At 47.4% G+C, this 24,391-nt stretch overlaps 1 protein-coding gene across 1 annotated transcript in view; it reads right to left on the reverse strand.

Moving 5' to 3' along the window:
- The window catches only part of CACNA2D4 (calcium voltage-gated channel auxiliary subunit alpha2delta 4), a 133,232-nt gene that overhangs the window by 55,617 nt on the left and 53,224 nt on the right, over window positions 1–24,391 (reverse strand). The window contains exons 23-27 of the mRNA XM_075159404.1: window positions 22,872–22,969; window positions 20,764–20,857; window positions 19,305–19,400; window positions 17,001–17,128; window positions 13,879–13,959 (exon numbers count right to left, since the gene is read on the reverse strand). Of these exons, the coding sequence (XP_075015505.1) occupies window positions 13,879–13,959; window positions 17,001–17,128; window positions 19,305–19,400; window positions 20,764–20,857; window positions 22,872–22,969 (497 nt within the window). The remainder of the gene's footprint in view (window positions 1–13,878; window positions 13,960–17,000; window positions 17,129–19,304; window positions 19,401–20,763; window positions 20,858–22,871; window positions 22,970–24,391) is intronic.

The following is a 24,391-nucleotide window of genomic DNA, read 5'->3' on the forward strand; positions in this document are numbered from 1 at the left end:
AAAAGGTATGTGCCGCAAGAGAATCACCAATATTGTTTAACAGCATGGTGTCTATGACACATAGTTTAATCTAATTTTGCCACGTAGGTAGAGGAGTGCACACAGATACTACTAAGCAGTTCATATAATACCAAAAATGTAGAGCAGAAAAAAAGCAAAGCCTGCACACTCATCCGATGACTCTAAGCTTCTTCAATTCATGAATTATCTGGGAGCAGGCTGTGATTTTCTGCAATTTGATTATCTTTCATTTGGCAAATGTATTTGCCCTGCATACATATCTACTCATGCACACATATAACACAATATATATATAAACATGTAATTATGTATATGTATATATAATACACATAAAATATATAAAATAGGATTCTTCCTCAGTATCTTGTTCATCAGCAGCTTGCTGTGCCGGCTTGAACAGCATTTGCTAGCACTGGTTGGAAGCACAAGGTCAGAGGGTCAGCTTCTATCCTCTGATTAGGTAAGTGCTAGTCCTAGCATGGGAGTTCTGAGGACCAAAAAGCCTTCCCTTCGAGAATACTCTGCAATACAGACAAAAGAATAAGCATTCCCTGATGTGTACGGTTACAGAATAGAGTGCAAGTAAATAAAGATTTCCTGTGTCATTTTGGGGAGCTTTCCACATCAGTAGCAGCCCTGGAAATCTGGGGACAAGGCAGCATCCTCACAGCTTTTCTCCCTTTAGAGGGTGGGGGAGAAGCAACCAACAAGGGCTAGACCTCTCCTCCCCACAGTGGCACTGTGCTTCAGCCAGGCAGAGGCCATGTGCAGGACACCTGGAGCCAAGGAGAAAGCAAAGTGTGATGCTAAGAATAACTCTGCCTTGCGTGGAGCTTCTGGGCCAGGACAACAACGTGCTGCTCTTTGCTCGGGGCTCCAAGTTGAGATTTGGCCCTTCACATTTGTTTTTTCTGTGTCCTAACTTGGGAATAAACTTGTTTGTTAGAACAGCTGCAGAAAATCAACTCGTAAAGGGCACCAAATGAGTGACAAATGCAGGTATTTCATTTGAGGAAATATGCACAGACGATACACTCAGATTTTCAACCAGTTCTGCATAAAGCTCAAGGGAAATATCCAGAGTAACAACAATGCTTTGCATTTCTATAGTGCTTGCCTTTGGCAGCTCTCTGGGAGCTTGCAAACATTAATGAATTCACAGAGGCAGAGATTCAGAGAGCATAAAGGCCAGAAGGGACTTTAGATCATCCAGTCTGACCTTCTGCGTATCGCACGCTACTTGGAAAGTGTGCGGAAAAGAACCACAAACATTATTTAAGGGTGGCAGAAAATGCCTTGCTGTGAAAGGCTTAAAGAGCTCAATCTGTTTAGCTTATGAAACAGAAAATAGAGAAGTTATCCTATAGAAAGTCCAACAGTGACTGTTTACATGCAGCTAAAATGAATCTTCTAGACAGGCATTTACCTTTGATTTAAAAAACACTGAAGAGATGAAAAACCCCCTTTTCCCTTGGTACCTTACGACAATAACTATTCATGCTCACTGTTAGCATTCATGCTTAATATCTCATTTGAATCTGTTTGGTTTCCTGTCACAGGTTGTTGTTACGCTTCTCTCCCCTAGATTAAAAAAACCAAATGTTCAGCAACCAGCATCTCTCCCTGTGAAGGTATTTTATACTCTAATCAAATAACCTCTCAGGCTTCTTTTTGGTAAGATAAGCAGACCGAGTTCATTAATTCTTTCACTGTAAAGCATTTCCTCACCTCTGGAACAACACTGTAGCCTTTTGTTGCACTCTTTCCAATTTTTCCTCCTCCTTTTAGAAGTATGCTCCTCATCCATCAAAATCTGTGCTCTGTATTGTAGATACCACCTGACTATTGCCATACAATAGTAAATATCACCTTTCCCTATTCCTTCCCACCAAGCAATGTCTCACAGCACACTCGCTAGGCTGTGTGAACATTGTTCCTACTTCAAAGATGGAGGCATATGGAAACGCTAGGGCAAAACCCTAACAAGTCATTCTGAGGGAGCCAGATTATGGGAAACGGTTCTGATCCCACCCATAACCACCTTTATAGTAGTATAAATTCACTGGATTTTAAAGAGTCTCCAGATTTACGCAATTCTTGGCAAGAGAAAAATTTAGCCCTTTATTTAAACTGATGGCCCCCTTCAAGCAGTCTCCACTTTCTCATCCACTCTTAGTCTCATATGGTTATCTTTCACATCTCTCCCACCGGACATAAATGTCTTTGATTCCCCAGTTATTCTTTCTCTCTCCCCCTTATTTTCATCCTCTTGTGACTGATCATCCCCTTTCCAGCGACTGCCTCTGACCAGCTGCTTTTCAGATTCTCCCTTCTCTGATCTCTTCAACTGTCACTTCTCAGCTGCCACAAAACACGCCAGCCCCCACATCCCCATCTGCTTTTTAAAGGCTTGTTATCATAAGCAGGGGCTTCTCCGCTCACTCTTCTTTACTCTGCAAAACCCAAATCAACCAAGAGAAACCACCACACTGTCAAAGGCTGAGAGAGCAGGTTTAGGTCAGCCCTAACTTTTGGCCTTCCAGGTGCTGTGCTGGGGCTTTCAGCTGCATTAACAAGCATATTTTTATTCAGTTGTGACTAAAATCATGGATTGTGTGAATTATACAGTAAAAAGGCCCAGCCTTGTACCCAAAGGGAGTGCCGCGGTGAAGGGGGAGTGCCCTGAGTGACCACCCCACTGCTCGCTTTCTTGCTGGTAGTTGTACTGTGGCATGGTGAGACAAGGGACTTCAGCTATTCCCTGGTGATGGAGAAAGTACTGCAGGCTAGCAGAGTCTCATCTCTTTCTATTCAAGGCACCACCACCTTCTTACAGACTTTTCAAGCTCCAGCTTAAACCCATTTGTCTCACTACCTCAGATTCTGGCTAAAGCTGCATTACCCTAACAGCTAGAAACCCTCTTCTAGTTTTCCACCCTAAATATTTTCACAGCCTATCTATACTACGCTGTCTTCATACAAGCCATGTGCTTTAGTTTAAATGTTTCCTCCAAGATGCATTTATTACAGCAATCCTATCCACTTCAGCCTTGGCTGCATGTGGTTAAACAAGCTGGGTTCTCCCAGGCTCCTCTCATGAAGTCAGGCTTCCCTTTCCTCTCATCATCTTTCCATCCTGTCTGTACCTGTCTCAGCCTGTAGTTCCTTTGGCCAAAACTGTATCACAAACTAGTGGAGAGGTCTCACAGGGCTTTGGGTATGCAATGCATCCCCGTCCCCACTGAGAAAACCTCTCCGGGTATGTTCTAGGACAACGTTTGCTTCATCCACAACTGCATCACACTATCACTCGCCATCATCCTACCATCACCTAATGCAGAAGTTCTCAGCATTTTTCTCCTGAGCTTTCTCAGGATATGTTTACCACTGAGTCTACCCAGCTGCCTTTCGGCAAGGATCTCAGGACAGAACTTGGCAGACGACAAAGGTTCCCTGAATTTTATGTGGGCATCAGGGGGCAATACAACCTACGCTGAGGATCCTCACTGAGGTTTGGCAAAATGGGCCCAACAGTTCCCAGAAGACAAGGGCTGCCTCTAGTCCTGTTTGCTGTGCTCTCTGCCAGATCTCACAGAGTTCCCAGCTTACAGAAGATTTCTAATATTAGTTCTCAAGCATGTGACCTTGTCTGTTGTACTACTGAAATTCATTCGGTTTCTGGTACTCCTGCCAAGGTCAAATAAGGCTTTCTCTACAATATCCTGGCCCTTCCCTGTACCAGCAATGCCTTCTAGTGTTGAATCATCAGGACGCTTCCTCACCACCTATTGCTGTCTGAGTCAGGGTCTCAGGTTAATGTTAGCATGGCTGACCACGGGGGAGTGCTACAAGTAACCTTTTGCTAGACTTTGATAGGTGATCTTGCTGCTGCCATCTTCCCCGACTGACTTCTACCTCCCTGCCCCTTAAAACTCCTCTGCCTTTCCTGATCGCCTCCAGTCTAACTAATTGTTTCTTATATGGCACTGGATCAAGTGCTTTACTGAAATACAGAGATGAGACCTTTGAAATTTCTTTTGCCTTCCAGGAAAACAATCACCCGAAAGAAAGCTATTGGGTTAGTCTGGTGTGATCTAGCATTGATAAACTCATATTGCCCGACTCCCTTTTCCCCTAACTGCTTGGTAATAATTATACTTTCCTTCAAGATCTCCTCTAAAGTGCTACAAACATTACAGAGGTCACACTTACAGGTCTGAGACTGACAGACTTATTTCTCCCTCTTCCTTAAACCTAACTGCCGAATTTTCACTTTTCCAGCCTGCATGGAGTCAGCACTGCGGGTAGAGTTGCCTGGGAGAGCACCCAGGCCCAGCACTGTGAGTGCACTAAGCTGCTTGAGCTGCTTATTCCCAGTAGTCAGCTTGTCTCTTTCCCCAGGGACGATATTGCTGTCCTTATCAATAACTTGGACGCAGAGTCCTCTTTGGTTTTTGACTCAGAGTATAGTCTCCTTGATCTTGACTTGACTCTTACCGCCCAGAAGTGGCCTCACTTCTTATTCTTTTTTTTCAAATAGCTGAAGAATCTTTTGCTGTTTGTTTTAATCTCCTTTGCAAGGTCTAACTCAGCTTGATTTGTAAGCAATCCTTACTTTATGCCTACATTTCCTGACCTCTAAGACAAAACTTTCTTTGTTGTCTGTTCTTTTTCCATTCCACGTAGGCTCTCTGCAGAGCCAGCTTAAGGAGCCTAAGCAGTTGCCTGTGGTGGCAGACAGATGGAGGGCAACAGAATCAGGCATTGCCATTTACTGACTCCTCCCAGAACTGTGGGCTCCACACTGTCCCCAAAAGCTGAATTTGCTCCACACACTCCAGACTTTGCACTGCTGCCTGTGAAAGCAGTGCCAAGAGCCAGCAGCAGACCACCCCTCCACAGGCCCTGGGCAAGCAGCGTTGTGCACATCTTGCCTATCCCCTGCACACACAGCATCTCTTCCCCTGCCTTCCCACTGCCTTGGGAAAGCCTGAGGCTTCCCAGGGCTTCCAGGCAAGGGCTCCCAGGCAAACTCTCCCGCAGGCAGAAGCAGGACAGCCACCTTCCAATCCTCCTTTCCTCTCACACCCTCTGTGCCTCACCACCCAACAGTGGGTCCATACTCACTGCAAACTACCCTGCATCCAGCACCTCCGCATGAAGATTTGCTGATAGTCCTTGTACAGAGCAAGGATAGGGAGAGAAAAAGAGAATGGCTATCGGTACAGCCTCTGCATGGTACAGGCGATGAGAGCACAGCGTATGGGCATTAGGGAGGAACAAGGAATATTGCTGGGAATATTATTGCAATAAAGCTCTAAGCAAACTGGTCAGATCTCATAGTTGACCCTGCTTTGAGCAGGAGGCTGTCTGGAGACCTCCTGAGGTGCCTTCCAACCAGAATTATTCCATGGTCCTATGAATGGACTTCTGTATCCCAGTGAGGGAAAGGAGGAGAAGCAAAAGGTCTTATGAGGGTAAAGGGCTGGTAGTAAGAGTCCCATTACATAGCCTTATGATGAGGAGATTTGTGCCTTAAGTGGATAGGTAGAGCAGGAGAAGAGGAACTCAGAAAGGAAACAGGCTGAGTTTGGTGGTAAAAGGAATGTATCTCAGGAGTAGTCTGGAGCTGTCCTCAGATCTGCTAAGTTTCCGCAGTTCTCACCCTGCTAAACTTGTCTGCTTGTGCCTGAATTTAAGCCAAACCATCTCACAAGACATTTCCTATACCCTCCTCTGCTGTAATATTTACCCCCTTCATCCCTACACCACAGACTGCTTCTGTGATCCCTTTCAGAATCTTCTCAAATGACTTTGCTCCTCTGCTGAACTATAGGTCCATCAATTATACCTATGCTAAGGCTATGGTCCTTGCATGGACGACACTGCTTTCCTCCATATACTTTAGATGCATAGATGTGGGCTGTTGTGGGGGGACACACATGAGGGAGGCAATGCACTGGCCTTGCAATCACACAAGATTTAGGTTTGCACCCTACTTGGTCAGAGGTGTTAATGCCACTTGCTCGGCAGTCTGTGGATCTTCACACAGCTCCAAATGGAAGGTCCTGGCCCATTCATGACCCTCACAGTTTGTCAGTCCCCCTGCATACTCAGTGCATATTGACAGACTCGACACACTGGGTACACTTCCATGAGTAATCCACACAGATTACTCATGTACATACCTGTGTGCTTACACAGAAAACATGTGTGAGTATGTAGCCCCACCACAGACAGAAATGAATGCAAATTGCTCTGAGTATATGCATCCGTGCACACCCCTAGTTACACACACAGACAGGTATCACCTCCACACAACGCACTGCAGAGGAATTGTGTATGCAAATACACACATGTATGCACAAATCCCCTCACACATTGTGCAGCTACACACACTCTACATGCAATGCGCTCCAACGGGCCCACGTGGCCTTGGGCAGAGATACAGGTCCCTCCTGGTGCTGGCTAGGTAGGAGTTAATGCAACAGAGGCTGGGAAGGAAATTAAAGGCAAAAAAAAGTTGAAAGCCCAGCACATGATTCTTCTCCTATCACATCTGTGAATCCTGGAGCGCGAGAGTAATTGTCTGCAATGAGTCAGACCAAAAGGCACAAGGAAATGGTTGCCATGACAACTCGTGCACTGCTCTAATTCGGCTCAGAATTAAAATGATATCAAATAATTTGCAAGCAAAGGGAGCACGGCAAAAGCGCCAGGTGCCAATCTAAAAAATCCAGCTATATGCAAACCTCTCCCGAGCCAGTGTCAAGGGCTCCTTTCCCTTCAAGCATGACAGCTGTGGCAATCAGAGGAGCTATAGAAGCTGCAGTGATGGATAACCTTAGGCTAGAAGATTTCTGCTATGGACAGGCAAGAACAGGCTCCTGGGCTGGAGCTCCAGCTTAGAACAGGCTCCAGGACTGGGCATGTCCCAGAGAAATGCCTCACCAGACCCCACATGAGAAATCCCATTGCTCACAAGTTGTTATAGTGTCCCATTGAGAAAATACCCTGAAACAGCTGGTGAGGGCACGGTCTGGGCACAGGCACGCACCCACAGTGGGGGCATTCGCTCTGTGCTGGGCGAAGGGCTGCCCGCCTGGGCTGAGGAAAGGAGAGTTAATTCACTTAATGGTTTTTTCCCCGGTAAGTGGTGCAGCGTGCAAAATCCGGCACTCAGCTGAGGCTACAAGGAAATATTTATTCTACAGAATTGGCTATTGTCTTCGCTTTTCCCCCAGCCAAGGGCTCATTCCCAAGGCAATAGGCAATGTCCACACACACAGGGAGGAGGCATGATCCCTGTGCTGAAGATCTTACAGCCTACGCAGACAGCAGATACACCTTGGAAGAAAAGGAAATTGCTGATATCCAGCCAGGGTCGGCAGAATGCTATGGAAGATGTCTCACATACCTATTTTTAACATTCTTTTGAGGATAAAATAAACTTATTTGACCCCATTGTTACCAGTTACTGTCTATGTATGGAGACATCTATATGGAGTTTTGCAGGCAGATGCTTGCTCTTTCTGCCTGTTCATTGACCTGGCTGGAAGATAACCAGCTCTGAACAGGGAACCATGTGGCCCCAGCACCGACACCAAATCTTGGCAAAAGGCAGAGTTTGTAAGATCAGAGCCAGTTTGGTAGTTGCCAAAAAATAAGGCAACCCCCTCACTTTTGTCTGGCTCATAGAACAGCTTGGTTCTGTCCCAGAAACACCCCAAAAAGCAGCTTTTATGCTTCCAGGTCTCTCCCCCAAGGCTCAGTATGTAAAGTAGAATGCAATGAATGGCAGGCAGGCAGATGGATAGATGAATGATGCAAGAGACACTGGTTTTGGCACACCAACGGCACCGTGTAATGTTGATAGCCTGGCCTGCACAGTATTGGCTCAACCCTTAGGCCAGCCAAATGTGTACTGACTGATAACGGCCTCCAGACAGATGTCCGAGAGGTGGAGAAGGCATGGCTGCTGTTTGTTAGTACTAAAATCATCAGCATTTCTGCCTCACTGAGTGCCCCTAATACTTTCTATGACTGAGCTCCAAGGCTCGGCCCCTTCAGATGTGTCTCATTTTGTCAGATCAAAGGGATGCCTGAGAAACTGCTTGGGTTTCAGGGATTGCTAGGAGGGAATGGCATCAGGCACAAACCAGACGTAGCAGGTGATGGACTGAAAATGAGTTGAGTCTTCCTTCTTTCTACCCATGCTACCACTGGATGCAGGGGAGACTGATTTCCATAAAGGCACCTGGGTGATGCCTCGGGAGCTCGCGGAAGTCCCTGCACTGGGACAATGTTGGCACAACCTCCAGCATTAACAGAGGGGCAGCATTCCTTCTGAATACCTCAGCACACGTTCAAGAGATCAGCTGCTCTCAGGTTTTGTATGGGTAATGTTATGCTGGTTTCCAAACCAGTCTAGTGAAATAATTTTAATTCTCCAGCTTGGATGCAGTTATTCCCATGTAAAAGGTGCTTATGCTATTGTAGCTTATTCCCATCATTTTAGCAGCTTCTACAGGTGCAACTGTCACTTTCTAGAAAGAAGGTTGAAATGTTTTATCCACCCAAGCAACAAAACTGTAGGAATACAGAATTGTATGTAGATTAGTTTGAAAAGATGCCACAGCAACAGAACTGCTGAAAAAGCCACCTGCACCTCCTCCCTCTGCTTGCTGGTAACAGACAGCAGGTAGCCAAAACTGGGGACCAAGGAAGAGGATGGAGAGACATGAAGTTGGCTAGTAATTGCTTTTCAAATGAAGAGCTTCCATCAGACTGATAGAGGTTGGATTTTAACCAGCGGTATAATGGCAAAATTAGTTCCCATTGTGTATTTTTCAGACTGATTTCAAATACTTCTGAAAAAAAATCTAAGCTTTTTTGAAAATCTGGTCCTGCTGTGAGTACAGAGCTCTTCCGAAAATACTGGCCTTAGTAATTCAGTGTCCCAAAACTCCCTCTGTAAAATAGAGACAATATTTCTCCTCTCTCACTCTTGTTTGAGCTTGCCTAGGACTCTCTCCAAATACATCTGTATATAATGTTGGTGTCATGGGATAAAGATTTCACTGCGGTCCAATTACTGCAGATAAGAACTAACAGTAACTTTCAATATAAACTGAGGAGAGATGTATTGTATAAAATAAACCTGCATCTTGCAAGTGCCCATTTGGATTTTTTTTATCGGGCATCACGGAGCCTGTGCATGCCCTGTGGCTTGCTGGTATCGGCTGTTTCCGATCCCTGAGACACGACAACCATGGCAAGGAACCTAATGGAAAGAAATCCCTACCTGCCCCTGTTGGGACTGGCAGCCAGCTGACAGCCACGTAGGTCAAACAGAGAGAAGCTCAGGCAATGAAAGAGACGTCATACACAGCCCAAAGTGACAGCTAAACTCCTGCGCAGATTCCAGCAGTTTCACTGGGGCTTTAAATCACTAAAACCTTCTGTCAGCAGCTACATGTGATTTCTGCAGCACACCCCCGGAGGACCAGAAAGCCCCAGGCTACTGACGCACAGGAGGGAGCAGATGACAGTGCTATCTGGGGCAGGACTTGGCTTGGGGAGAGTGCCATCACAATTCCTTATTTTTCATTTCCAACAAAGTTAGTGTGCATGAAATGTACTGGACTGACATCCCAAGAGAATAGCTGCCTTTAATTAATTATAATTAATCATCCAGGCATTACTTAATGTTTGCATAGCGCTTTGAAGTGCCAAAGCACAATATAGCAGGTAGATATTATTAATTCAAAGAAACAGGTATAGCCAAGCCAGAGGTAGGTTTGCCTGTGTGGCTTCCCACCAAGCCAGCTCGCACAAGCGGACCCTGCCTTGGCTCCACCATGTCCTCCAAGAGACCTGCAGGTACCTTGAACCCTTTGCGCATCACCCTTAAGCCCCAGGTACAGAGGCTTGGCCCACGGGGGAAGGAGAGGGATGGATGAAAAGGGGAGAGGGTGGGGTAGGGCAGAGGACACTGCTTTTTCCTCCTGAATTTGGTCACCTCCCCACCTGCCCTTGTGTGGACTAGCCCCTCTAACAGAGAGGAGCATCTCAGTCTCCCCCGCAAACCTGTTATGGGATTCCCTACTGAGCCAAGCCAGACCGAAACAGGAGGAAGGAGGCCCTTGTAATCCCCCTCCATCTCTGCCCTCAGCCCTCCAGCCTGGCTGCTCTCCAATCTCAGCTGACTGCTCCCTCATGCCCTGACAGCGTCCAGGCCTGTGTCATCTTCCTGAACATTTGACTTTACCAGTTCGTCTTTCTCTGCCTTGGCTGGAGACTGCCATTCAGCTGCCAGAATAAAAGGGGCCCAACGCTCTCTGTCAGTGCCGTCCTCCCCATGGGGGCACTGGGGGTGCCCCCTCCCCACAGGCATGCCTGTAAATCCTAGAGCTTAATTTTTCACTGCATGCATAGTGAACATTTCAGAGCACTTACAAATCCCCCCAAGCACGGTCAAGTCAAACAATGACAGTAACAATCAGTGGCAGAATGACAGGCCAGTTCATACCACTTGCACTTTTATAAGGGCACGTAAAAAGCCTCCGTTGTTCCCCTTTTACAGAACTGTAACAGCAAACTACAAGCCTACTCAGATATGTGGCCTTCTGGGAACCAATGCTGGTTCAAAAACCGACTTCTGGTAGTATCCTAACTCTAAATGAACATGGTATCAAGCCCACTGAGGGCTGATGCCATCAGAATAACAATAACACAACAATCTGCATCCCATTCTGCTCTGATCGCCTCTTGCTGTGTCTCCACTCGCTCCCTTCCTTCACCTCTCTCCTGTACCCAGGATGGTATTACAGCACTGTCCAGCATCATTTGCGCTGCAGCCTCCACTGTGGGGTGAAGTCCCCTAGAACCAGGTCCTAGCCACTCAGGATGATTATATTAGTGTGAGGGGAGATGAAGAGAGACCTACATCTTTACTCTCAAAGCTGCTATCCTCAAGATCAAACAGTAGTGCAATAGGTAGTGTGACCACAATTTTTTTCTTTTTTTTTAAACCACTACTGGTATTATGAAAGATTCAGACGATGGACCTAGTCACTACTGGAAACAAAGCAGATTGTAATATAGTACCTTTTTGCTCCCTGAAACCCCCAAAATGTGTTGTAAACCCACGTCCAAGCCAGCAGCTGGGACATACATCAGCAAACCCTTGCAGTCCCACTGAAGTCAATGGGCACTACAGCTGGGGTCTGAAGGATTTTGGACCCTTTGGGAGAAATTATTTCCCTCGGTGCTGTCCTGCAGCCCATACTTTGGATGAATTATAGGTAGTTTTCCTCAATGCATAAGAAACAGGGAATAACGAACAGCCAGCTGAATGTACCATCTGTGGAAATAAGCAGAAGATGCTTGTGGTCAGGTGACCCCTCGTGCCTACTAGCGACAGGGACCATGGTACCTTTAAGTAACAAAAACAATTGAGAATTCATTTCTGTGTCTCAGTTACCGGTGAGGAAACTGGTTTGTTCTGTATCATTTCCACAAATGACAGAAATTTTACCTTATTGTTACTGTTTTAACATGATTTCTTTTCCTATCCTCTGCTGCTTTCTCCACCCTCCTCTTCCCTCTGCAGAGGATCCTGCCCCTTCACAGCCTGTCCACACAGACAGTCGATTCAGCATTCAGCATAACTGAGGGGGTGGAAATCTCCACAGGGGTTGTGAAAAGCCCTGCTGACAGAAGAGAAATGGCTCCAACAGGGGCAGATCCTCCTGCCACTTGTTCTTGCTCCAGCTCTTCCACCCAGAAGTTTCCTTCCTTGTATTTATGCTGAGTGCCAGATGAACTGCTTGTGTGCCTCTGCTCTAACTTACAGGTCAGGAAAGGGAAGGAAAAGAACCAAGAAAAAAAATCTTTTTTTTTAAAAAATGTTTTTTCTCCTCCCAAATTCATGCTTAAAAAAATGCTCCAGTGCTGCACAGAGATCCTTGGCATAGTTTCAACACTATTTCGTTCTCTGTTGGGTATATTCATAACAGTGCTAGCTAGTATCAGTTTTGAGAGCAGTTTCTATGACCCAAGCACCTACTCAACACGAACTTTACTGAAACCAGCTCTATTTCACAGGGGTCTCTGGACAGACTTCATAATAATTTTCTGGCTTTGGGCTTGAAATGGTGGTATATCAGTGAAAAGTGCTATTTCATAACATCCCTCCTTCAGTTTATAAGTACTTTCTCAATACTTAAAAGAGTACCACTCTCAGCTGGAACTTACTGAAAGCCTGGAAGTTAAGGAATGCTTCATCAGATGAAGTTAAACTGCCATAATTTTACTGACTAGTAGTATTGAAGACCATTCATTGTATCCTACCCAGCCTAGGCAAAACCAATGGCTGACTCTCGATCTGAAGGTATCTGCTATATGGCCTTCTCTCTACTGGATACTCCTATAACAAAGTCGTCATTTGGTATCTATTCTACTCAGTCATTCCTTCCACCATACAGGACTCCATTAACATTAACCATTCTTTCACAAGCAGCTTTGCATGTTGGCATCTTTCTGGTGATAATTACTCCATTACCTGTTCCAGCAACCTCTTCCCTTAGTCAATGCTTCCAGGTCTAAAAAAAATTCCACTGAGTTATGTCTTCTCTTACCCCAATACTCCTACACAGAGCATTTAAGTTGAATATGATGTCAGCATTATTGATTAATGTTGCTTTGTTTCGTTAAATGGCTGCTCCATTTCACTTCTGAGTTTACTGTACTTCTGTAAAGCAATTGCTGCAGAAAATGGTAAAGCTTCAAAAGCTTTGGGGTTCTGTTGGAAATAACGTGCTTTACGAATTTTCCAAAAGTAGACGCAGAGTCTAGTGAAGGTCTGCCAAAAGGGGTTTAAAGCTCAGATACAAAGATAAGTTTGGCAATCTATATGTCTGAGTTGGAAATCTAGCAACAAGCCCATTCCACCAGCAAAAGATATTTTTCAGCTGAGATTAACGATGGAGATGCATGAACATGCTGTTCTTCCAAAACCAAAAGTGTCTCCTGCAAACAGTTCAAAACCTGCACGGACTTCTGTTGTGGTTTAACCCGGCAGGCAGCCAAACACCACACAGCCGCTTGCTCACTTCCCCCCCTGCAGTGGGACGGGGAGAGAATCGGAAGGGTAAGAGTGAGAAAACTCGTGGGTTGAGATAAAGATAGTTTAATGGAACAGAAAAGGCAGGGATAATATAATAATAATGATAGAATACACAAAATGAGTGATGCACAATGCAATTGCTCACCGCCCGTGCTGACTGATAACCAAGTAGCGATCGTTACTTCCTGGACACGCCTACCATTCACATACTGAGCATGACATCACATGGTATGGAATACCCTGTTGGCCAGCTGGGCCAGCTGTCCCGGCTATGCTCCCTCCCAGCCTCTTGCGCACTTAGCAGAGCATGGAAGCTGAAAGTCCTTGACCAGAGGGTACTTAACAACAACTAAAAACGTCAGTGTTTTCAACATTTTTCTTATACTAAATCCAAAACGCAGCACTAGGAAGAAATTTAACTCTATCCAAGCCAAAATCAGGACAACTTCTCAACCTACTCATGCTCCAGAGAAATAGTCTCAATCGACAAATTCACCGGCATTCAAGATGGGAAGCTTCCATTCAAACAGCCAGTTTCCCTTTCAAAAGCCTATCAGCCATTCAGTACCTGTTCTAATATTCTCTGGTTAGCCTAGTTTTCAACATCACAAGCTATTGCGGCTCCCGTCATTTCCCTTGAATGACAAGCTAACAGCTCTCAGCTCCCACTCTCAATACAAGATGCAACCATTTCATTCAAGATAAAAAGAGAAACCAGAATGTCCTACCTGCAGCAATACCCATCTTCCCATCCACAGACACAGCCACAGCCGTGCTCACTGTCACCACTTTTGGTAGGCCACCTCCCTCTGTCAAGAGAGAAATACAGCAGGCTTGGTTAGCGTACCACCAGAGAGGAGGAAAATGCAGTGGGAGCAGCTTTCTCACACACTTTCACATCCAGGCCAGTGCGTACATATGCCTCAATCCTGAAACATCCAAGAGTTTGGAGAACTGCATCTTTCAAGACACATAAGCAACCTAAGGGGCTATGAGTATATTTTTTTTTTCTTCTAGATAATGTCCCATGTCTCAGCATAAAATGTAAAGAACTGGCCTCCTCAATTTTGGGTATGTAGAGCTTCTCTTAGGCTAGAAAGCTGCTCTGCTTCACGCACCAGCTAAACTCTGTAGACAGAGGACAAGCAGGACAGGTAACTCTGACACCGACTCTCGCACAGCAAAGGCCAGGCTTATGCCTAGCTCTGTTACCCAAGCCAGGCCAGCACTACAAACTCGAGAGGCAGACACAGCACTTCCAGGTACTCCCAGGGTGCACTCCATTTTAGAAACAAAGTCTTCTGGGACTTTGCTGACTAAACTCTGTTATGCCCCAGGGTCTCCTGATTATCCTTTAGCTGCTGCTTTTAGCATCCTGTAGGTCCTGTGTCACATCTGCCAGCCCTGTGCAAATCCCTTAGCTGCCACAGGGCATTTAAAATAGCATGGTTGGATAGGTTTAAGCAACTGAACCCCACCTCCCCTCTCTTTGTTACTGCAGTTGTTTCAGCCTGCAGTCGTCCATGTGACAGATTCCACTTCTGTATTTTTTTAAAGCGATTAGATTAGCTTCAGCTGGGGCACCTCTTTTGGAACTGCCAGGGGACAGTTTGAAGGTCAGCATGATCGATTTATCCAGATTAACTTGCTCAAGGATGTCAGAAATAGTAAAGCCCTTGTGAAACAAATACCCAGCCAACTTATGCTTACATGCCTTGAGCCTAATCCTGCCTTTATGGTGAACCCCAAACTCCTTGCTCCCCCTAGGATGGGACAAATAAGCAAAATACACTTAGCAACCCTAGAAAAAAAAAAGACAAACCAAAAAAACCCAAACACCCAACACATGAGAGATCTGGGCTGCAAGAACAATTCTGCTTGACTTGGAGAGCTTTCCCTGCTGTCGTCTTCTCTCTGGGACTTTTGGACACTGGAAAGAGGAGCCCTGGATAAATTATTCTGATGACCTGCAGCGATACCTGCTGGTTTCCTCCCCAACAGGGAAGTCTTCAGACTCTTCCCTCTTATGTGAAGAGAAGTACATCTGTCAGGAAAACCCCTTGTCACAGAGCAGGCATGTACTGAGTCATTGGAAAGCATGAAAAGGGGACTTCAGCATCTAATCATCAAGAATTTCGAAAGAAACCAGCTGGTCTGTTCTGTCAAAAGGTGGGGCATCCCTGCTTCATCGGATGTCAAGGAAGGGCCCAGACTCTGCTCTGAGAGTGAAGCACTGTGGCTCAGAAGCACTGAGTATTATTTCCCGGCTCCTCACAGGCATCTTGTGTGATCTCATGGATCACAGTCTCTCTAAGCCCAGCTGCTCATCTCTAAGAGACTAATAACCTCCCTTACAGTTTAGAGCATAGGGTCTTCAGGGCCAGGTACTACTTCCTACAATGTGCCTGCAGGGTTTCCAGGGGAATGGATCCTGGACTTGATTGAAGCTTCTGACCAACAGCCATGTAATACAAAAAACAGTGGAGCTGCTCGTCCTCTGTCTTTATCCATGCAAAACTACTTGTGACTTCTAAGAAAGCCACATCAAGCCACAACCTCAATGTTTAGCCAGCAGTGACTACTGTGGCCAGGGTAATGGCTCTCCTAGGAAGTCCCACAGGGTGTCACTGCCTGGTTTTCTAACCCATGCTCTATAACAAAGAGCAAATGTCGTGGCATGCAGGGGAGTAAAAGGTCCCTCCTGCCATGCCTCCTCCTCTCTCCACAGTTGCCTTTTAAGTGAGATGTAAGGGTGCCGGGCAGAGAGGAAGGTTTCAAGTATTTTCTCTTTCCATCCCTCTCCCTTTACATCCTGGTTCATCTCTTGCCTCCCAGTCTGGTTTTCTCCTCTTTGCTACTTGCTTTCCCACCCACCAGCCTCCTACCACTGTGCCACAAAAAGCTTTAACAGCTAAAGTGCTGAGCTCCGTGACAGAGATGGAGAGCTAGGGGCCATGGAGGAGCACAGAGGGGATTTCTGCCTTCTGTGTAGGAGTCTCACATGAGTATTTTGTTTTGAATGTTCCTTTCTAGGCTCTTCTGCTCTCTTCCATCCTTTGAGGAGGTCCCGGCTGGCCCTGCAAACTCACCAGAACCAACACCCTAAGCAAGAGACACTGAAAAGCCACTCCTTGCTTTCCTCTCATGTTTGAGCTCCTTAGCTGGGTAAGAGGTGCCATAGTCTAGTAGTATGATGGGAAGGACGCAGGGCACCAATGGGACACCCTCACCAAGAGGAAGCTATGGAAAAGCCTTCCGCCCTTTTCCTCTACCATCTTCCATAACAAACCCATCCTTCCCCGTCATGGAAAGCGGTGATGGAAAAAATGACACCCTTTAAACTTACACTTCCTGACTGAGTGCTTGCTGATTCCTCCATCAGTCCTCGCTGTTAGTCATCCAGTATGCCTGAGGATATTCCCTCCCAGGCCTGGTCACACCTACGTATCTAATTCATTCTGCAATACCTTTACCTTCCCCTTCCCACAGTTCACGTGTCCTCCAGCCCCGCAAGTACCTTGTGTTCCCCCACTCCCCATGTCCCTAAATCCTTCAGTCTACCTAGGCCCTGCGTTTCCCTGCGTCCTTCATCTCCTCTGCAACCTGACGTTACGCAGCCCTGCCTGCCTTCCCCACAGCTTGTAGCTTTGTCTTTCTGCTGCATCCAGTACCCATATCTTGGCCATGACCCCTCCACCTCTACGCCGGTGCGAAGATAACGCCAAGAGGCCAGGTCTCAGCATTTCCCACCATGCAAGAGGCGGCAATGAAGAGGCTGATGTGGCATGGGACACAAGATGTGAAAAGCTCTCTCTTCTCTCCTCTGCTCTGGTGTTCAGGCTGGGGTTACCTGACTCGTCTTCTGAAACAATGCTGTAGATGAAGCTCCCAGGGGGATGCTCGGCTGCCCGGCGGTACCACAGAGGGAAGTGGTCCATGGTGAAGATACTTTCCTTGTCCTTCCGTGTCAGGAATTTCCTGCCAGGAGAAAACCCAAGGGCAGCCTTTTGTACGCAGTGTAGAGGAGCGGCAGCCCTCCTCAGGGCTACGCAGTGGGACCCCAGGGCTACGCAGTGGGACCCCAGGGCTGGGCACACCACCCGCATCTCATCACCTGGGGCTTCTCCCGTGGCGGAGGGACCCCGGGGACCCCCGGGTGACCCAGCCACGCCAGTGCAAGGGTCCCCGTAGAGCAGCCCTCGCCCCGAGGACCTGGGGCGGTTTGTGAGGCCTCCATCGCTACCGAAACGTGGACGCGGCCACCCTGCCGCCCCGTGCCTCGCACCCCCCGGCGGGTGTGGGTCAGCGACCGGCCCCCGGACGGGCTCAGCGCTCCCACCGGCAGCCGGGCGGGTCAGGACACACCCCACCCGCTCTCCCGCAGCACAACCGCCGCCATCTTCCGTCAGCGCCCGGGGGCGCGGAGGCGGCGCCCCCGCCCCGCTCCCCGCCGCACCGGGGCCAGCGCCGCCGCCGCGCCTCTGCCGGCCGCCCGCCAGGTGCCGCTGTTGCCCCGGCCGAGGCCCTCGGCGCCGCCGCCGCCAGCCCCGAGGGCGGGCGAGGGGAGGCCGCGGGCCGGCAGCGTCCTGCCGGCGGCAGGGCGGTGGCTGTAGCGCCTTCCCGCGGCCTCCGGGGGTTGCTGGCGCTGGGAAGGGCAGCTGTCCCCCTTCTCCGCCTGCCCGGCAGGAGGCCTGGCAGGTTACGCCGTGAGGAGCAAGGGGCAGGGCCGGGGGTGAGAAGCGAGGCACGGCAGGCGTGAGCGGGTGGGCGAGGGAAGCCAAGCTGGCGTGTGGCCAGCCGAAGGCCGTTAATTACGGCAGCAGAATGGGGAGCAGGTGAGAAAAGGGAATTAGACAGTCTCCTACAAAACAAAACCAAAAACGCCACCCCAAACCGAAGGTCAGGCTGCTGTGGCTAAATGCTGAACTAGAGGTGCACGGACTGAAGCACTTGAGGAAGCGGGTGCTCCTGAAGGCAAGAGGGTGAGTCCTGAGGGCGTGGCAAGACAGGCAGTGGGTGCTCAGGAGAGACCTCGTGAAAATCAGGTCGTTGGCTTCCCTGGAGGTCCCTACGTCTTGCCTGACAAATCCCCTTTGTTTTCAGGCTCTTGTTTTGCTGTATATTTTGATGTAATGACAGTTACTCATTTATATGGTTCTTTCCTTTCAGGGGATTCCAGAAGTGCCTCTCGTGTGCTCGGGGGTCTGTCGCTGCAGAGTGGTGACTGCGGCTGTTTAAAAGCATTGAACGATGCTCCTGATGAGCAGTGGGGGATAGGGAATCATCGTATTAGCCTTCTGCAGCACATGTCGTTTTCTCCCTTGTTGCCAGAGCCTGACTACTCTGGCTTACCCAGACTGCCTCAAAAACATGAAGTGTCACCTTTCAGGCACAGCAGAGCTCTCTGCCTTGAACATGCGACTCGTGTTTGGGGAACTCGGAGGCAATGAAACAGCTGCCAAGAAGCTAAGGACCACCACTGACCCTGTCCCCTTCTGTTCTATCTGCTGGTGTGTCTCTGTGACCTGTCCTTTCTTACAGCAGCATGCACCAGCCTGCGTATTCAAAATGCAACAAAAATGCAAACTATACCCTTTCCATGTCAAAACCTTCCACTGAACACACACTTTTGCCTTGAGGGAGAGGACAAGCAAATGAATCATATATGACAGATGTCAGTCACATCACTTAATGCCTCACTGGAAGGCACTGGGATACTACTGTGATGTGGGCAATGTAAGAGGCAGAACAGAACAGCCCTGGAAGAAGAATTGAGACAGAAAGATCAAACCTAGCCAAGCTGCAATGTCACCGGGGCACTGGAGTGCAGAGCCTGTGCACTGCAAAATGGTCCTGGGGATATATAGTAACTGTGGACATTTTCTCTATTAGCTGACTGAAGTCAGGGAATGATTGAAGGTTTTCATTGAAATGAATGCACTTTGGGACAGTATTTTAAGAAAAACTCAAAAGGACCAGAGGAAGACAAAGAACCCCTACCCTGACTCTGTAAATCAGCACCAATACCATCAAGGTATTGCTCCTTTCCTTTCTGTTTCTGTCTTCCCAAATACATTTCTAAGGCTGGTGGTGATTTTGTGTTGCCCCTTCAGAGACACTACGAGAAACCCCTTAATGCAGTTTAGGGACTTACCTGTTGGAAATTTTCTCAGAGCCCACATATAGAGCACTTCTCATGAGTCCAGCCCGAGTGCCCAGAAATGCCATTTCAACACCTGCCTCAGTCTCCCTGTGGAACAGAAACACACAAGCAGAAGCAAACAGTTCTCAGAAGAACAGCCATCTCCATGCCCCAGGGTGAGGCCCTTCCAAACTAGAAGCCACACCTGGAGAGGTGGTCCCAAGTTCATTTACGACATAACCCATTTACACTAGGTGTGACACTGGCTCCTCCCTGCTAATGGCAACAGGTTGTTACTGGGTAACAATTAGCAGGCTTAGACCTGTGCCTAGATTCACACCTTTGAAATTTGCTCATATGGTTCTCTTCTAAGCAGACCATAAGCTCCTCTCCCCCTGCTAGCCCTGCTCCAGGCTGCCTGCGTGAGGCTGAAGTGAGAGAGGAGAACTGCAGAGAGAGAATGGCTGTCTCAGGCACGCACAGGATAGGCAGGGTAGCAGACTGACTTTGAAGCAGTAGATTGATTCGGACGCGTCTTTCTGGAGGTATCAAGGGCACGGATAGGACAGCTACATGATGAAGAGCCTGCTGCAGTATGGTGGCCTTAAAGTGAGGAGTGTGTTTTGGTATAGCCGTTTAAAGATGTGCTGATAACTGGGTGTCCTAGCATGATTGCCGCTGATTCAAGCTCTGTTAGTGGTAGGGGTACTGGTAACTGAAAGAGGGACAGGAGTCCCGTGGCCACACATCTGTGTAAGTAGCACGTTGTCTGCTGAAAGTAGATCTGTGTGACACGATACTAGATGCTACAAGCAACAGGTGCCTCACTGCAAATAGTAAAGTAGAAAGTTGTTTACTGAAGGCAGCCTGTCCGCTCCCTTCCTGAGGCTCAGTCTGAAGCCATCACCAACAGCAACAAGATCAAACTCCTTTTTCTCCACTGCTGGAAAGGGAGCAAATTCCTTGCCACCTGGGATGGAACTTCTGCTACAGTCATATGGGAAGTTGAGCCAAACCACGCTGCTGCTGTTGAAAGGGATAACTGATGCATGGGGAAATAACTCATAATAGTTTAAACTGAAACGGTCTCAGGTGTTCTGAGATATCAAAATCTATCAACTGAAGAGGCGAATGCAGTGCACCTGAGCTAGGTGCTGCAAAGAACTGATGCTGAACACCTCTTGCAGTGACACATCTGGATCACTGCTGTCCTCCAGTGATATTCAGACAAACTCACCAAACTAAAGGCTCCCCTGAGAAGACCCAGCCTGCTGGAGTCCACTCCTGAGAGACACTTTTTGAGTTATTTCTAAAGCTATTGAGCTATTTCTATCAGCTTTTTGAGCTATTTCTAAAGTTTCTTATATGCTGTGCAAGGATCTGTGACTGTTTCAGGCACTGCATAAGCCCATAGCATCTGGAGATGCATCTTCAATGGTGTTTTACTCATATTTATTTCTCATACACTTACATGGACATATTGAGGGCTAGTGTTGTCCAGTAGGCCTCCATGGGTGCAGTGACCACTGCATCAAACAGCACTTCCTGGACCAACTCCTCATCACCTAAGAAGAAGAGAGAACAAGAATCAGGAAAGACAGACATGTCCCTCCCCCAGATGTCTTAGAGAGTTCCTTATTATGGAGCATCTGCCTGGCCCAGGGCAGTGAAGCAACATGGCACAAAAAGAAGCCTCCCCTTGCAGGGCTGAGAAAGGACCTATCACCCTGGGTGGTGGAGAGCACAAGAACAGATGTTACAGCAAAGATCGTCAGATGGTTCCCCTGCAAACTCAGTGGAAGGGTTTGGGTCTGAAAGTGTGGGCAAGCAAGAGGCTTTCAAATTAAGTTATTCATCAGGCCTTCACTCCGACCTTCTCCTTGATTGAACAGGCTGTCCACAGCCATTGCCTCAAATCCTTGCTTTGACCTTTCTTCTAGGTGCCCTGTAGAAGGACACCAGACACCCCATTCTACTCAAGAATGGCTTCTTCAAAGCCCCTAGTGATTTCTTCATGGCTTCTACTCTGTCCTTGTGTTCATTGGCTTCTCTGTCACCCCTCTATCCTTCCTGTAAATCTCACAAAACACTGTCCTGTCCTGGTTTCCCCCAGATGCTCAAGTCAGTTTAGGCTATCAGTCTAGTCCAGCCTGGATTGGGACTGAGAGGTGTTTAGGAAGGTTCGAATATGCCATGTGCTAAATGGCGTACTCTAAGATCCCATTTATTTTACCTGCTTCATTTCTGTATTGCCCTGCCTGCATTCATTTTGTGCTGTGAGAATGTGATGGCTGTCATATTGCAGATTTGCCCCTTTCAGTGCTGTTGGAGATGGAGCCACCCCTGCCCCGTTGCAGTGTTTCTGCCTCCACTTACTGAGTTGTGGTCCAAGGTCTCCCCTAATATTTTCTCCCAAGTTCTTCCAAATTTCTTTCTCCTTTCTTTGTCATAGTTGTCAGAATCCATTTCTCCGTCCTTGCTGTCATTCAGACCTCAAAACCAGAGCTCACCAGCAGATCTTTCCCTCCCCAGGCCTCACATTGGATGTATCCAAATCATATTTGTTTTTCCTCCAAAGCACTTCCAAATATGTATGTTTCTCATAGTGAGCTCTCCTGAAAATTTCCTCCTCCTCCTCTTCCCTAGCCTCTTCAACTCATACATCTCCTCTTTTCAGCCTCTTCCAAAGACACCCAGAAGGGGTCTGCTCACACTGTGCAAGAGAGGAACAATTATTGGATTACATTTGGTTTTAGTTTAAGAGATTCCCATCCTCATGCCAAACGTTTGTGCCTCTCAGATGGAGCATTACATGCAAAAGCTTGTACTTGGCACAACTAAGGGGGCTGAAGCCGTGGAGAGTGAGGTGGGCTGAAGGACATCCTAAAGCTAAATTGCTGTAGGGAGTTCCCATGTGCAGCTGCCCACCTCTGCCCCCTGACAGAGATCCCACTCCGTAGTGGTGCTATATCAGCTGCTCGTGTGGCTACACGTCTCCTGGAGAATGGAACCTGGTGCAAGAGATGAGCAGCAGGGGGAGCAGGAAAGATAATAATTCTGTAACAATTTTTTTCCCCAAATCAGTTACCAATTGTGTTTGAAAAACAAAATTAATAATCCTTGTTCTGAAAGAACCCATCTCTCTAGGTGGCACGATGCAGCCCGTGGAGGATGCTGGCCGGGGCCCGGGGGAGCAGAGCAGTCACAGCAGCTTTCCCGGCTCCTCCTTGCCATCACCCCCTGTAGCCCAGCTGGTCAGTCTGTCCTAAACATGGTGTGCAGCCCCCACCAAGCTCCATTCAAGCCTTTCACTTTTCAGTATTTCCTATGCTGAGACCTTCAATAAGACTGAGTTATGTGACAGCTTTGAAATAGAAAAAAAATTCTCTGACAGAGACAAGGAAGTGGATCCTCAGCTCGTTTCCACGTGTGAATTAAGCTGGGCTTGAGTTCAGTCCTGCCTGTGTGGGCAGGTGCCACAGGAGCTCAGTCTGACACCAATCAGTTTGTCACAGTCCCCTCTTCCCTGTGATGGGTACAGGAAAACCCAACAGAGCCCTTTTGGTGCCTGGGACTCACATTCCAGGTCAGGTTCCTCTCCGGTGAGGAAACGGATCACAGCCTCCAGCTGGCTGAGCTTCCGGTGGTCCGGATCAATGTCGGTGATGCAATAAATCCTGGTGGGGAGGGGAGAAGAAGCCCATAAGGGCAAAGAGAAACCACAATCAAGCAAATGCGCCTGGAAAAGAATAACTGCAAACAAAAATTTAGCAAGAAAGCTTGGGCTGCAAAGATTTTGCTGCTGCTGCTTCATGCTGTGCCCACTCAAAATCTAACAATGTAGCTGTAAGTCAAACCCTAACAATAAACTAAACACCAATTAATCTGACTGCTGTGCTTAGTAGGGCAGCTGTTATGTTCTCCAGCATAAGCTCACAATGCAATGTGGCAGTCCCAAATCCTTCCAGCAGTTATCTGTATTATATGTTGTTTAAGATGTGTACCTGTGTCTGTATAAACAATAACAATGTGATGGAGAGACCTGAAAAGCAGAGGGTCACATGCAATGTGAGTAAAACTGGATTGGGAGCAGATAAACCAAGAGACAGAGAAACAAAATGTGAGACGAGGAATGAGCTTGCAGTATGATACGGTGGCAACAAAAGCTGTCCCAAAGGGACACAGCTGCAGGAGCCTCAGGACACTGTTGGGGAGAAGTGGGAGAATGTATTACAAATGTATTATAAAAGAAACCAGTCTTCTAATCCTGCTTCCAATTTTGACGGCTTCATTGTCAGAACAATGGAGAGGAAGGGGTTATAAGAGAGAATTACAACTCATAGAGGGGCTGAAAGGAGTGATTTATGAAAGAAGTCTAAGAGAAATGAATATGTAAATTGTGCTAAGCTGACACCCCAAGTTAGGAGTAGAAGGAGAAGTCACTGCTTGTGTCTCAAATGCGCTGCCTGCGAAACTTGACAGTGTAATGAGAGGTGTGAAAGGCTGCAGGGCTTCTTGAATATAGTTATTTTGGCTTTGATACAGGCTGGGTTCATGTGCCTGGGTGTAACTGAATGTTGGGATCATGAAAATCCCAAACCTCACAGCAATAAATGGGAAGTGCCATGCTTCACCCTGTTTCATATCCAAACAAAGCAAAACCATAAATTATGCTTGCTATTGAAACAAGGGTCATAAATCACCTCCATGTTCACTAGAAATTAGGTCTAGGCTCAGTTCAGAAGAATGCCAACCAAAAATAATCTAGGATTTAAGAAAGCATTTCAATCTCTCGCCAAGCTTGCAACAAGATTTCCTGACAGGTCTGACATACTGTAGGTTTTGTAGCACGATTCTGAGCAACACGAGGAGGAACAAAATAAGTCTGAGCACAGAAGGCTGAGGATAAGTCTCAGGATATGTTTCCTAGAAGAGGGATGTGCCAGGCCTTAGTGGAATCTCCCAAAGGAAAAGGTGGTACTGAATTGCTTGGAGACAATCAGGTCTTTGCAGGTATAGCCCCTGAACAACACTGCTTTTTCTCTAGGCCATACAGGGCGCACTCAAGCGAAATTGCTGGGAACTTTGCCAAAATCTCA

This window comes from Calonectris borealis, chromosome 1 (assembly GCF_964195595.1).
Source record: "Calonectris borealis chromosome 1, bCalBor7.hap1.2, whole genome shotgun sequence".
Lineage (NCBI taxonomy): Eukaryota > Metazoa > Chordata > Aves > Procellariiformes > Procellariidae > Calonectris > Calonectris borealis.